General features: G+C 72.0%; 1 protein-coding gene across 1 annotated transcript; it reads left to right on the top strand.

The window, feature by feature from the left end:
* Positions 1-6609: 6609 nt before the first annotated feature.
* FSTL3 (follistatin like 3) lies at positions 6610-12805 on the top strand. Its single transcript, XM_058282241.1, has 5 exons — positions 6610-6753; positions 7878-8063; positions 10087-10302; positions 11595-11822; positions 11922-12805. The coding sequence occupies exons 1-5, from the start codon at positions 6660-6662 to the stop codon at positions 11969-11971; spliced, it is 774 nt and encodes a 257-aa protein (XP_058138224.1). The 5' UTR covers positions 6610-6659; the 3' UTR covers positions 11972-12805.
* Positions 12806-13028: the final 223 nt, after the last annotated feature.

The raw sequence follows: 13028 nt of genomic DNA, 5'->3' as shown, positions 1-13028 counted from the left end.
CACTCCTTGCGCGCATCAGCACTGAGCGTGGACCAGCTCCACACGGGTCAAGGAGGCCCGGGGTTTGAACCCTGGACCCTCCATATGGTAGTAGGACACGCTATCAGTTGAGCCACGTCTGCTTCCCTTTCTTGTCTTTTTTCAAAAGATAAACAGATGGCACCAAAGCTGCCCTTTCCTTAAAGGGCACAGACACTAACAGGGACCTGCCCCACCTCAGGGTCCCCAGCAGAGGCTTGCTGCATCTCCAGGTCCTGTTTTCCGCTTCCCCTAGGGAACCGGCTTAGCCAGCGCTCGCCACTGCGCAGGTGGAGAAACCTACACCTAATTAGAATAGTAAAAGTCACGCCCCCCCCGCCCGGCGAGCGCTGCTTTCAAACCGCACTGTGTGACCCAGCGTGACGCGGAACTCGGCGCTCCGGCTCGCACCACCCCTCCCCAGGTCCCTCCCCGGCCAGCCCTGTCCAAACCCGTAGAAACCCCCGACGCCTCGCTCAGGCAGACAGACCTGAGCCTCGGTCTCCTCGCGCGGCGGCCTCACGATAAACTCCTCCAGACCCTGGCGCTCAGCACTGACCTGTGTGTGCATCCGGCCGTGAGCCCACTCGGGCGCTAACGGCAGACAGCGGCCTGGATGTGCTTCAGAACCGAGGGAGGCAGAGCCAGACCACACCCCAGCCCAGGACTGCGGCCGGACACCGGGGCCCAGGAGGCCTCTGCCTGGGGAGACAGAGGTTTTCCCTGGGGGAGGGGCATTGGAACCGGGTTTTGAGGAATGAATAGGAGTTGGGGCTGAAACCTGCACAGGAAGGGTAGTGAAGACACAGGAACGTGACTGTTTCGCCCTTCCAAGCAGATCACAGGGACCCGGGAAACCCCAGGAATGGGGAGGGGCAGATGCAGGAGGCTCAAATTTGAGCCTGTCACGCTGGCTCATTCCTCTGTCCGTCGGTCTGCCCGTTGGCTCCACAGACACGTATGAGGCATCTTCAGTGCCGCGGCTCAGGGTGCTAGCCAAGGTTCTTGGAGCCCCAGCTTGGATTCAAATCCCACCACGCCACACACTGGCTGTGTGACCCCAGGCAAGACTCCTACCCTCTCTGAGCAGGTGGCAGTTTCCCCAGAAGGCTTCAGGGCGGATGCAGGGCCCCAGGCACCCCTCCCTGCGTTCTCTGCCCCGTGCTTGCCCCTCCCCAGGCCCGCCGGGCCCCTGGGGAGGCCAGCTGGTCCAGCTCGGGCCTTTGCCCTGGCCGTGCCCCCTGCCAGGAGTGTGCTTCCAGCAGGCCCTTCTCTGTGCCCTGCTTCCTGGAAGTCACCCGGCCTGGGGAGCCCCACCCCGCCCGGCACACGGCGGGGGCTCGACACATTCTTGAGGGAGCGGATGGGGGGCCTGGGCGGGCAGGTGCAGGGCGCGCAGGCACGAGCAGGCCGTGGGACGAAGGGCTCGGCGCGGCCGCTGCCCAGCGAGCGGACAACCGCCCAGCGCTGCGAGGAGGGGCGCGGCTCCGGCAGGCGCCCACGGCAGTCCCACTCCCGGGCCCCCGCCCGCCGGCCCCCAACAGCCCCGGCCAGGGCCAGCCTCCCACTGTGGCCTCCGCCAGAGGCGCAGCAGTGTCTGCGCCAGGCCCTGGCTTTCTGAGCCCCTGGGGTGTCCCCTGGGGGGTGTGGGGAGAGGACAGTTGGGTGAGGCTGGGTGGAGGGTGCTGGGCCACCAGGTGTGCGAGACACAGTTGTCCCCACAGAAGGGCTTTGAGCCTGGAAGCTGGAGATGGAGCGGGGTCTCCGCCCTCAGACTTCCCAGGGCAGGGCTGTGGCTCCCCCCTCAGACCCTCAAGGCAGGCTGTGGCTCCCCCCTCAGACCCTCAGGGCAGGCTGCGCCTCCACCCTCAGACCCTCAAGGCAGGCTGCGCCTCCCCCCTCAGACCCTCAGGGCAGAAATATGTCTCCCCTATCAGACCCTCAGGGCCAACTGCGCCTCCCCCCTCAGACCTTCAGGGCAGGTGCTGTGCCTCCCCCCTCAGACCCTCAGGGCAGACTGCACCTCTGCCCTCAGACACTGCGGCACAAAGCACAGCTCCCCTCCAGACGCCCCTTCCTGGTCTCCCACACAAGACCCCAGCGGCGCCGTGGCAGTCGACGGCCGCCCCTCCGGCCTCCGGACCTTTGCGCGTCCCTCCCGGCATCCAGGACCGCCCCCAGCACCGTGCTGAGCTCCTCGGCGGAGGGAAAGCCGCGACGACGCCCCACACCCTCGGAGTTCCTGTTGGGGGCGTGAGGCCCGCTCGTGCCTCAGTTTCTTCATCTGCCACACGAGGTCACCGCGGCTCGCGCTCAGGCAGCGAGGAGGACGCACGCCGAGGCCGAGGGACACAGACCGCCCACCGTCCGGCGCGTGGCCGCCCCCGTGCCACGCCAAGGGTCCTCTCAGCCTGGCTACTCCAGAGTCCGGGGTCCACCTCTAGTCACACTGCCGGGGGTCTCGGGCGGGCGCGGGTCCCACTGAGCTGGGCACGGACCAGCCTCGGGGAGGGGCTGGGGTCCTCGGGCTGCAGGGGGCCTGGGCGGGGACCACCCACCCTGCAGCAACCCCGGCCTGTCACCCGCGTGCTCAGTTTGCTTGGTCACTCTTTCATTTCGGCCTCCTGCTCGCTCTTTGGGGCTGCCTGCGTTCTGCTTCTGTCTGTCGGGGTGTGCCCCTCGGGCTTTTCGGTCTGGCCTCTCAGGCCTCGCTCCGCTGGTGGCCCTCTTCGGCCTGTCTGTCTGTTTTTCACTCCTTTCTTCTCGTGCGTGTTTGGGGTTCCGGCCCTCCCCAGAGCGGCCGCTTGCTTCCGTGGGCTTTCTCAGGAGAGCTGTAAGACGTGCCGGCGAGGCCACGGGCGCGTCTCCAGCCACCACCCCAGACGAGGCCAGACATCAACCCCACGAGTCAGGTTTGGGGGCCCCGCATTCCTCGCCCCTGGAAGAAGGCTCTAGAACCGCGGGTGGCGCCTCGAGCGACCGCTCCCCTTAAAAGAGCAAAGGCTCTGGGCTCCCCGTGGCCTCAGGCCTCGGCCCGCGCCCCGCGCCCCACCGCCCGCCCCGGCCCCAGCAGCGCCCCTCTCTTATCGCCTCTTCCGGAACGTCACACTCGGGGCACCCGAGCCGGGACCCGGCTGGCGGCGGCTTTCCTGGCCCCCCCGGGGCTCTCGGGCCACCTCCCCTGCGCGCAGGCCGCGGCTCATCACTCCCCCGCGTGCAGGCCGGCGACTGCGGCGAGCAGGACGCGGGGCGCTCCCCCCAGCCTTCTGAGCTTCAACAGCCCCCGACTCCCAGGAGGGCGGCGAGGAGAGCACACGGGACCCCCAGCCTGCCTGCCGCGTGCCGCCCGCGCGCCGTCCCCAGCCTCACTCCCCGCCCCGGGGGGCTTGTCACCCCGGGCGCGCCGCGGGGTGGCCTGCCCCCGCCCCCCGTGGACACTGGAGGCTGGACGCGGGCCCGGGGGGATGGACGAGGAGGGCGGCGCCGTGGCCGGGGCCAGAGGGCAGCTCGCGCTCGCATCCAGGGCTGAGCCCCAGAGGCCCCCAACCCGGCTCGACGTCAGCCCAGCGAGACCCCCACCCGGTGACCGGGGGACACTGACACCAAGACCCCCAGCTGGGGCTTCCAGCCCTTGGGGTTTATTCCCTGGGTCTGGAGCCCGGAGGCGGGCAGGGCCCCCGCCCCCCGAGGTGCCCCCGAACCGGCCTCCTCTGCGCACTGGTTCACGGATTCGGGGCCACCCTGCCCAGCGGAGGGGCCTCGCCGCCAGGCTCAGGGTTCCCCCCGCAGAGAAGGCCCCGCCGGCGCCCGGCGGACGTGCGTCCTGGGGACGAGCTCCGCGTTTCCCGCCAGAGGGCACGTCGAGCCACGGCGGGTGGGAAGGCACGTCGAGCCGCGGCGGGTGGCGCCCAGGTGCGCAGGGGGCCGCGGCCAGAGCAGGTCCCCTGGGTCATCCTGTGCCATCGTCTAACAAGAGAAATGATGACATCGCCACGGCCCATGCAGCCAGTCAGGACGCAGTGCCAGGCCGGGGGAGGCAGCAGGCGGGGGGTGGGGGGGTGGGACAGGGACCCCTGGAGCCTGGCCCAGAGGAGAGCTGGGGGGGCGCGGACGGGCACCGCGAGGGCCACAGGAGCCGCGGGCGGTGCTGGAGCTGGGGAGGGCGTCGGAGGGGAGCACCTGCGCCGCTGGGCCTGTCCGTGTCACCCCAGCGAGAGCCGCGGCGGGGGCGGGCGCACCGGTGTGACCCGACGGCTCCAGCAGATCTAGGGCCTGCAGGCGCTGTGCGATGGAGACGGGACCACTTGCCAGACGGCCACCCGGCGCAGCCGCACTGGTCTCACAGAGGCCCCGAGCCTGCCCCCTCCTCCTCCTCAGGCTGGCAGGACCCGCTCAGCCCCCACACCTCGGGGTGCAGGGAGACCCGGGCGGGGGGTGCCAGTCAGCCCGGGGCGGCCCCCCTGTGGCCAGGGAAGAGCAGGCCGGCCCCCCAGCGCGGGGTGCCCGCCTCGGGCCCGCTGGGCTCTGCGGGTGCCCAGGCATCTCCGGCATAAAGCAAGCTCCCGCCTCCAGCGCCACGGCGAGCGGCCAAGGGGCAGACGCCTGCCTGCTCCCCAGTGGGGACCATGCAGCCCCCGTGGCGTCTCCTGTGTTGTGCCCACCATACGGAAGACAAAACAGAGGTTCAGAGAGGACACGCGGCCTGCCTCGGGCGGCACAGCCTGGACGCCCGGTTCTCCCTCCAGGCCCCAGGGCCACGGCCTCGCCGCTGGCCGCCCATCCCGCCTCCCACACTTGGGTCCAGGCAGAGCCGGGACAGCCGGGGCTCCGGGCAGGCAGACGCCGCTCCTGGCCTCCTCCAGCTCCGGGGGCCGGCGTGTTCCCGGGCACTTGGCGCCTGCCTCCAAGGCCAGTGGCGACCAGCCGGGCCCCTCCGCGGCGCCTCTGACCGGGTGGGAAAGCGGCTCCACCCTTGTGGGGACATCACCGAATGCCCCGCTGGTCGGCCGCCGGGAGGCCCCGCCGGGCGGGAGCGCGTTCAGGTCCAGGCCCCGGGCGCGGCCGCCTCCAGCCGCCCTCCCGCCAAGCCCGGCTCCTCCCCTTGCCGGCGAGACCACCGGTCGTTTCCGCGCCCAGGCCCCCTCCGGGCTGGCTCTCAGCCCCCACTCGAGCGTCTCCTTCCTCGGAGGCGTCCCCTGGACCTCCAGGCTGGATCAGGCCCGGCCCCGGGCGCCCTCCGTCACCGCGGGTGATGCTGCCTCCTTACACGGCAGGGCCCCGGGCACGGGTAACGGGGAGCCCTGGCAGGTGTTTGAGGCGGAGAGGAGCCTGACAGCAGCGGGGTGGAGGCTGCGGCTGCGGCAGGGCGGCGAGGAGGGGGCGGCAGGGCGGCCGAGGGCCTGGGGGCTTCCCCAGGGGCTCCTCCCTGAGGGCACCCAGCATGGAGGCCGGCGCCCTCGGGTGCTCTGGGTGGGGGGAGGCACTGGGCCGGGAGCAGGGGCCGCTGGCAGCCGCCCTGGGTCTCCCCGGAGAGGCCCGGAACCCACGCCTGCCCAGACAATGCCCCTCTGATTGGCAGCCCCGGCCAGGGCAGGTCAGCTCTCGGCCAAGGCCACAGCGTCCAGCCCCCACGCGCGGGGGAGAACCAGGCCCGTCCCTGCCCAGCCCCTGGGCCGGGGAGAATCCTCGCAGGCTGCCAGAGGCCAGGGGTGACCGAGACGGGGGGGCACAGGCCCTGGCCAGGGACACATGTCAGGCTGGACGTCAGGCGCAGGGTGTGGGTGGCCGGTCCCGCGCGTGGACGCATTCTGGGGAGCCTCCGCTTCTGCGCGGAGGCGGCAGGGGCGGTATGGGGGGAGGAGGCGTGGCTGGCTCGGGGAGACACCCGGTTCCTCTTGACCACCTCCTCCTTTTTCATTCCTCGGGTAGCACCTGCCCCCCTTTGAAATTATACATTGACTTGTTTGTCTATGTATTTTGTTCAGTCTGCAGCCCCAGCAATGCTTATGGGTTATTTCTTAGGAGCGGAGAGAGAGGGGGTCACAGAACCCATGATCACGTCCAGGGGCCCCCTGGGGGCCCCTACGGTGGAAGCAGTAGGTCCACCTGGCTGCCCAGGAATCCAGGGCAGTGCGGGCACGGGTGGCTTGGGGCACCGCTGAGCAGGGTCATCGGCCAGGCACGCCTGGGCACTAGGGCAGCTGTTGGGTCCCTCCTTGGGCCGGGCCACGCCCCCGCTGTTCACACCTGGCTGTGCCCCTGGCCCCGGCGCCCAGGTGGGTGGCCTGCAGGTGTGGGCAGGTGAATGGTGGAGGTGGCGCCAGTGCCCGGCACTTGGGGACCGCGTGGCCCGCAGATCCGCCGACGCCCCCGCCGCGGGTCACCCGCCGCTCACCGCCCCACAGCCCAAGCCGCCACCCCGCAGCGCCCTGGGGACCGGGCGCCCCGCCGCCCCCCGACCGCCCGCCGCAGCACGGGTCGCCAGGCCCGGCCCGCACGCTCGGCGCAGACACCGCCCGCGGCCCCGCCCCGGCCCGCCCCAGCCGAGCGCGGGACCTTTATAGGGGGCGCCCGCTGCGCGCAGCCAAGTCGGTGCCGCCGCGCTCCAGCCGCCCGCCGCGGCCGCCGCCTCTGCGATCGCCATGGGTCCTCGGGGGCCGGGGCCGCTGTGGCCGCTGCCCTGGGGGGCCCTGGCTTGGGTCGTGGGCTTCGTGGGCGCCGCCGAGCCCGCGCAGGGTGAGTGGGGCGGCGGGCTTGGCGGGCCACCCACGTGGGCCCGCAAGGAATGCGCCCCGGGGGCTGCTGGGGGGCGTCTGGTGGGGCACAGGTTGAACGCCCCCCAGGGAGGGGGCGCCCCCTGGCCTCAGGGGCCTGAAGGGGGTCACCAGGTGGGCGGAGCAGGGGTCTCCCCGAGTATCAGCGACAGTGATAAGGACGGCTGGCGTTTATTGAGCGCTTAGTGTGTACATCTCCTTTCTGGAACGGGAGAACAGCCCAGTAGAGTGGCTTCAAGTGGGGAAACTGAGGCACAGAGCCAAACAGCTTGCCAGTGGCAGCCAGGACTGGAGCCGGCCGCCCAGGACTGCGACCCCGGGCCCTGGGCCTCCCCGGGGCTTGGCTCTTTCCGGGGCCTGGCAGAGGCCGACTGTGGGTGGGGGGTGCCGCCCGAGGAACACCCACACTCCCAGCCTCAGTTTCCCCTTTTGAAAGGGGGCAGCATGTAGCCCCGGGTTCCAGGAGCTCACCCCAGGAAGTGCTCAGCCCAGTGCCCAGGGGCCAGCGACCGCTCAGGGATGGGGGGCCGGGGCCCTCCCGCCCCCAGCCGGGGGTGGACCGCTGACGGCCCCCTGACCCCCTTGGCCCGGCCGCCCCACCCCGGCTGCACGCCGTGTGGACCGGAGCCCCTTCCCCGAAGGCCGCGTCCCCGGGGAGACAGTGAGCTCATGCAGAGAGAATGTTCCCAAGTTGGAGTGAGTAAGAGGCGGGCGGCGGGCGGGGGGGCGCCGGCAGAGAGGGGCCGCGTGCCCTGCGGTGCCGTCCAGGCGAGCGCCGCCGCCCGGGGCCCGCGCCCCCGCCAGGTCCGCTCCCGGGGTCTGCCCAGTTGGGAGGATGCCAGGCCTGGGGCCCGGAGGAGGGGGAGACGGAGCAGGGTGTCTCCGTGTTGGGGAGGGGGGCCCAGTGAAGAGGAGGGGTTCCCAAGGGACCTGGAGCCGCAGCCCCTCCCCACCACCCCTCCGCAATTACCGAGCGCCTACTGCGTGCAGGCCTCTGGGGCAGGAGCCAGGCAGAAGGGCCCAGCTGTCCCCCCGGGAGGCCGGATGGGCCCCTCCAGCCTGGCAGAACCCGGCCCTCGCCCGCAGGAGGGGTCTGCTGGCTCCAGCAGGGCCGAGAGCCCACCTGCAACCTGGTGCTGAGGACCGACGTGAGCCGGGCCGAGTGCTGCGCCTCGGGCAGCCTGGACACCGCCTGGTCCAACCTCACCCAGCCTGGAAACAAGATCAGCCTCCTCGGCTTCCTGGGCCTGGTGCACTGCCTGCCCTGCAGAGGTGAGGCCCCGCCCTATCGAGTGAGACCACGCCCACACAGCAGTGAGGCCCCGCCCCATAGTGCTGAGGCCCCGCCCCATACAGAGATGAGGCCCCGCCCCCATAGAGGTAAAACCCCGCCCCATAGAGATGAGGCTCCGCCCCTATGGGAGAGACCATGCCCCATACAGAGGTGAGGTCCCGCCCCCATAGAGGTGAGACCACGCCCCTTGCAGAGGAGACACCCCAACCTCTACCCTGCAGGGGTGACACCCTGGCTCCGGTGAGGAGCGCATTCTGCCCAGCACCAACAGAGACCACTGGGTGTGGGCGCGGGTGGTGAGCTCCCCGGCAGGGGGGTATGCAAGAGGAGGTGGAGGCTTTCAGTCTCGGAGGCGTGGGGCACTTCCCGGGTCCCGAGTCCCCTAAATGGAAGGGAACACAGTGTGGCTCCTGGCCCCTCAGCCTTTCCCGGGCGGCCCCGCCCACTGCAGCCCACCTGTCGGAGGGGGGCTTGGCTCACCCCTAACCCCTGCTGGCCTTTCAGGTTTGTGGCCCCACACTCGGGGTTCCCAAACGGCCACACTGGGACCCTTAACTGCAGGTGCCAGGGGGCTGTGGTGAGCCTCCCCCAGCAGACTGGGCGCTCCAGCGGGCAGGGCGAATAAAGGCATTGTTTGCCCTCGAGGAGGGGTCGGGGGGGGGGCCCTCCCGGCCCTCCGTGGTCAGGGCTGAGCCTGCCAGGGCCCAGCGGAGGGCACTGGGGCACTGCCTGAAGTAGGCGGACACTGGAGCTGGGGTGTTGGGGGGTGATTAGGAGTTTGCCAGCCAGAGAAAGTATTGGGGGCGAGCACTAGCAGAGACCATGGAGTGAGGTCCCGTCCTGACAGGTGGGACCAGAGCAGGAAGGTCAAAGTCACGGGACGCACCCAAAAGCCAAGCTGAGGAGCCGGGCTGGCCGCTGGGGTGTGGCTAATGGCAGCTCGGCCTGGCTGGGTGGTCCTCGATTCCCAGCTCCCCCCCCGGCCCCCCCCCCCCCCAGCTCCTGGGAGGACACACTTCAGGAAGGGCCTGGCCGGGACCCTCCTCCCCCAGCATCTGGCGCTCAGAGCCTCCCACTTCCGTTCCCGCTTGCGTGACGCTGCCAGGGCGGAGCGATTCCAGATGTGCGGGGGCGGGCGCGGGCCCAGGTGCGGCGCACATGCCCGGCGCGCGCAGGGGCCCGGGGCTGGGCTGCCGGTTCTGGCCTTTCTCTTAGGCGCACCCCCTCACTCTGCCCCAAGTGGTGGGTGCCCCCCGTTAGCCCCACTATACTCACGGGGAAACTGAGGCTGGGGTGCACACCCAGCAGCCCGGGTCGAGGGGATGCTCTGGACCCCGCGCTCACCTCTGTGACAGGCCTCAGTTTCTCCGGCTGTACAGCGGGTCTCGCCTGGGGGGATTATGTTCTGTCCAGGGCTCAGGACAGGCCTGGGAGGCGGGGCGAGGCGGGGACTCCAGGGCGCTTTCCCTTGCCCGGCCTCAGTCTCCCCGCCTGGGCAATGGGGCTAGGGAACCCCCGGTTTGGACAGGACAGGGGGGCCCCCTTCCCAAGGCACCAGGAGCCGGCGCCCGCCCTCGCCGATGCAGCCTCCGGGCTGGCGGAGCAGAACTGCCCGCCCCCCCACCCACCCCGGCCCCGGACCGGCGGCGCGCCCCGCCGCCTTCCGGGAAACGCGCCGGCAGCAGGGAGCCGACGTCAGCCGAGCGGGTGGCCCAGTGCGGGGGGCGGGACAGGCGCGGGCAGCCAGGTCCCGCCCAGGCCCACCCTGGGCCCCGCCTCCCGGCAAGCCCCCAGCCCCCGACGCAGCCCCGCCGCCGGGACCCCCGGCGGACCCCCGCCCCAGACTCGCACCGCGCCCCGCGCACGCTCCGACTGCGGACCGGCCCTCGAGGCCGGGCGGAGTCCCGACTGCCGACGGCGGGGACGGGGGCCGTGGCGCGCGGGCTCCGGGAGCGCCCCCCGACCCGCGCCCGGGCCCACGCGCGTGTCCTGTGCCCGCAGATTCCTGCGAGGGCGTGGAGTGCGGCCCGGGCAAGGCGTGCCGCATGCTGGGGGGCCGCCCGCGCTGCGAGTGCGCCCCCGACTGCGCGGGGCTCCCGGCGCGCCTGCAGGTCTGCGGCTCGGACGGCGCCACCTACCGCGACGAGTGCGAGCTGCGCGCCGCGCGCTGCCGCGGCCACCCGGACCTGCGCGTCATGTACCGAGGCGGCTGCCGCAGTGCGTGGGGGCGGGGCCTGCGGGGCGGGGCGGGGCCGGCGGGGCGGGGCCACCCAGACAGCGCGTCATGTACCGAGGCGGCTGCCGCAGCGCGTGGGGGCGGGGCCTGCGGGGCGGGGCGGGGCCTGCGGGGCGGGGCCACCCAGACAGCGCTTCCTGTACCGAGGCGGCTGCCGCAGTGCGTGGGGGCGGGGCCTGCGGGGCGGGGCCACCCAGACAGCGCTTCCTGTACCGAGGCGGCTGCCGCAGTGCGTGGGGGCGGGGCCTGCGGGGGCGGGGCCTGCGGGGCGGGGCCACCCAGACAGCGCTTCCTGTACCGAGGCGGCTGCCGCAGTGCGTGGGGGCGGGGCCTGCGGGGGCGGGGCCTGCGGGGCGGGGCCACCCAGACAGCGCTTCCTGTACCGAGGCGGCTGCCGCAGTGCGTGGGGGCGGGGCCTGCGGGGGCGGGGCCGGGGCGGGGCCTGCGGGGGCGGGGCCACCCAGACAGCGCTTCCTGTACCGAGGCGGCTGCCGCAGTGCGTGGGGGCGGGGCCTGCGGGGCGGGGCCACCCAGACCAATTCCTGCTGCCGCAGTACATGGGGGCGGGGGCTGGGGCGGGGCTGAGGGTGGGGTGGGGCGGGGCCATCCGGACCAGCGCTTCCTGTACTGAGACGGCTGCCGCAGTACGTGGGGGCGAGGCCGGGGCAGGGCCTGCGGGGGCGGGGCCAGTGAGGCGGGGCCACCCAGACCAGCGCTTCCTGTACCGAGGCGGCTGCCGCAGCACGTGGGGGCGGGGCCGGGGGCGGGGCGTGTGGGTGGGGCCGCTGAGACCGCTTCCTACTGCCACAGTACATGGGGGAGGGGCCGGGGAGCGTGCAGGGGGCGGGGCCTGCGGGGCCACCCAAACCAGCCCTTCCTGTACCGAGGCGGCTGCTGCAGTGCGTGGGGGCGGGGCATGCAAGGGGCGTGGCCTATGGGGCGGGGCCACCCGGACCTGCGCTTCCTGTACCGGGATGGTTGCTGCAGCGCCTGGGGGCGGGGCCTTCCGGAGGGCGGGGCCACCCAGACGTGCGCAGCTTGTACCGAGGCGGCTGCCGCAGTGCGTGGGGGCGGGGCTTCGGGGCGGGGCCTGCAGGAGGGCGGAGCCACCCGGACCTGCAGGTCGCGCACCGAAGCGGCTGCGGCAGCTCCGGGGGCGGGGGCGGCACCTGCCCTTCGTTACCGAGGCCGCTGCGGCAGCCCGTGGGGGCGGAGCCTGGCTTGGGGCGCGGCGGGGGCGGGCGCCGCTGACCTGTCCCGCCCGCCCCCGCAGAGTCGTGCGCGCACGTGGTGTGCCCGCGGCCGCAGTCGTGCGTGGTGGACCAGACGGGCAGCGCGCACTGCGTGGTGTGTCGCGCGGCGCCGTGCCCCGCGCCGCTCGGGCCCGGCCAGGCGCTGTGCGGGAACAACAACGTCACCTACGTGTCCTCGTGCCACCTGCGCCAGGCCACCTGCTTCCTGGGCCGCTCCATCGGCGTGCGCCACGCGGGCAGCTGCGCAGGTGCGGGCGAGGCGCGGCGACCCGGGCGGGGGGCGCGGGCCTGGCGGGCCGGGCGCCGGCGGGGGCTCAGTCCTGCCCCGTCCCCGTTTCTCCCCGCAGGCTCCCCGCAGCTGCCGGAAGCGGAGTCCGAGGAGGAGAACTTCCTCTGAGCCCCGGGCGGGCTGGGCCTGGCGTGCCACCCCCTCCCCGTCTTATTTATTGCCCCGCAGTCTAATTTATGTCCCATGGACACTTCCCAGACCCTGACCAGGGCCGCGTGGGGGGCGAGGCCCCCTGACCCAACCTTGGAAGGAGTGAGGCCTGGGAGGGCCTCTGAGCATCAGGAGCCCCAGGCGGTTACTTGCCTCCACCTCCCCCGGGGGCGCTGGGAACCCCTTGTTGGGGAGTGCACGGAGGCGAGGCTGGCTCCCCCATCGCAGGCCTTCTAGAACGAGCGGACTCAGCCCTGGTCCCGGCCTGGGGGTGTACAGAGGGGGCCTCCGGACACGGCCTCTGGCCCCCACGAGCCAAGTTCCTGGTTCTTGCTTTCCACGCTGCATCCATTTCCCCCGTGACCCTGAAAAACGCCCCGTGGACCCCCGGGTGGGCTGCCGCCTGCCCAGTGAGGCCCCTGGGTGGACCCCTGGCCCCTGGCCCCGCATGGCCAGCCCCCACAGAACTTCACAGACCCTTTCACTAGAACCTCCTCGCCCACCAGCCCAGGGGGCTTCAGCCCTGGTACCCCCGAGACTGCTCACCCCCGTCTAAGCGGACGGTAGCCCCGATATCACCTACTTTTGCCTGCGTGAAGATCAGATGGGGAGGGGGCAGAGACCCAGTGGGGAAGGAACCAGCTCCCCCAGTCGGGTGAGAGTGCGGGGAGTTCCATTTCCCTCTTCTCCCACCCCCACAAGTGCCTTGTGTCCCCCCAGGCTCGCAGCAGGGCACGCTTCCCCCACCCCAGGGTCCCGCCTTGCCGAAGAAATAAAGTCTTTAAAAAGCCACCTTGGGGCGGCCAGGCCCCGGTTTGCCTCCTTTCTCTGAGCCTCTGTGCCACCTCTCTTTGGCTGGGGACTTTCTACCTTGGGACCTGGGTGCTCTCAGGGGGTGAGTAGGAGCCCTGGGTGACACAGGTGCAAGGCCGTGGGTGGCCATGACCCACCTCGGGGCAGTGGGCAGCAAAGAGGGAGGGGAAGGGAGAGAGAAGAGCTTTGTGGGGTGGGGGCT

This window comes from Dasypus novemcinctus, chromosome 19, assembly GCF_030445035.2.
Source record: "Dasypus novemcinctus isolate mDasNov1 chromosome 19, mDasNov1.1.hap2, whole genome shotgun sequence".
Lineage (NCBI taxonomy): Eukaryota > Metazoa > Chordata > Mammalia > Cingulata > Dasypodidae > Dasypus > Dasypus novemcinctus.
Note: the sequence above shows the minus strand (reverse complement) of the source record. Positions and strands in the feature narration are given on the sequence as shown.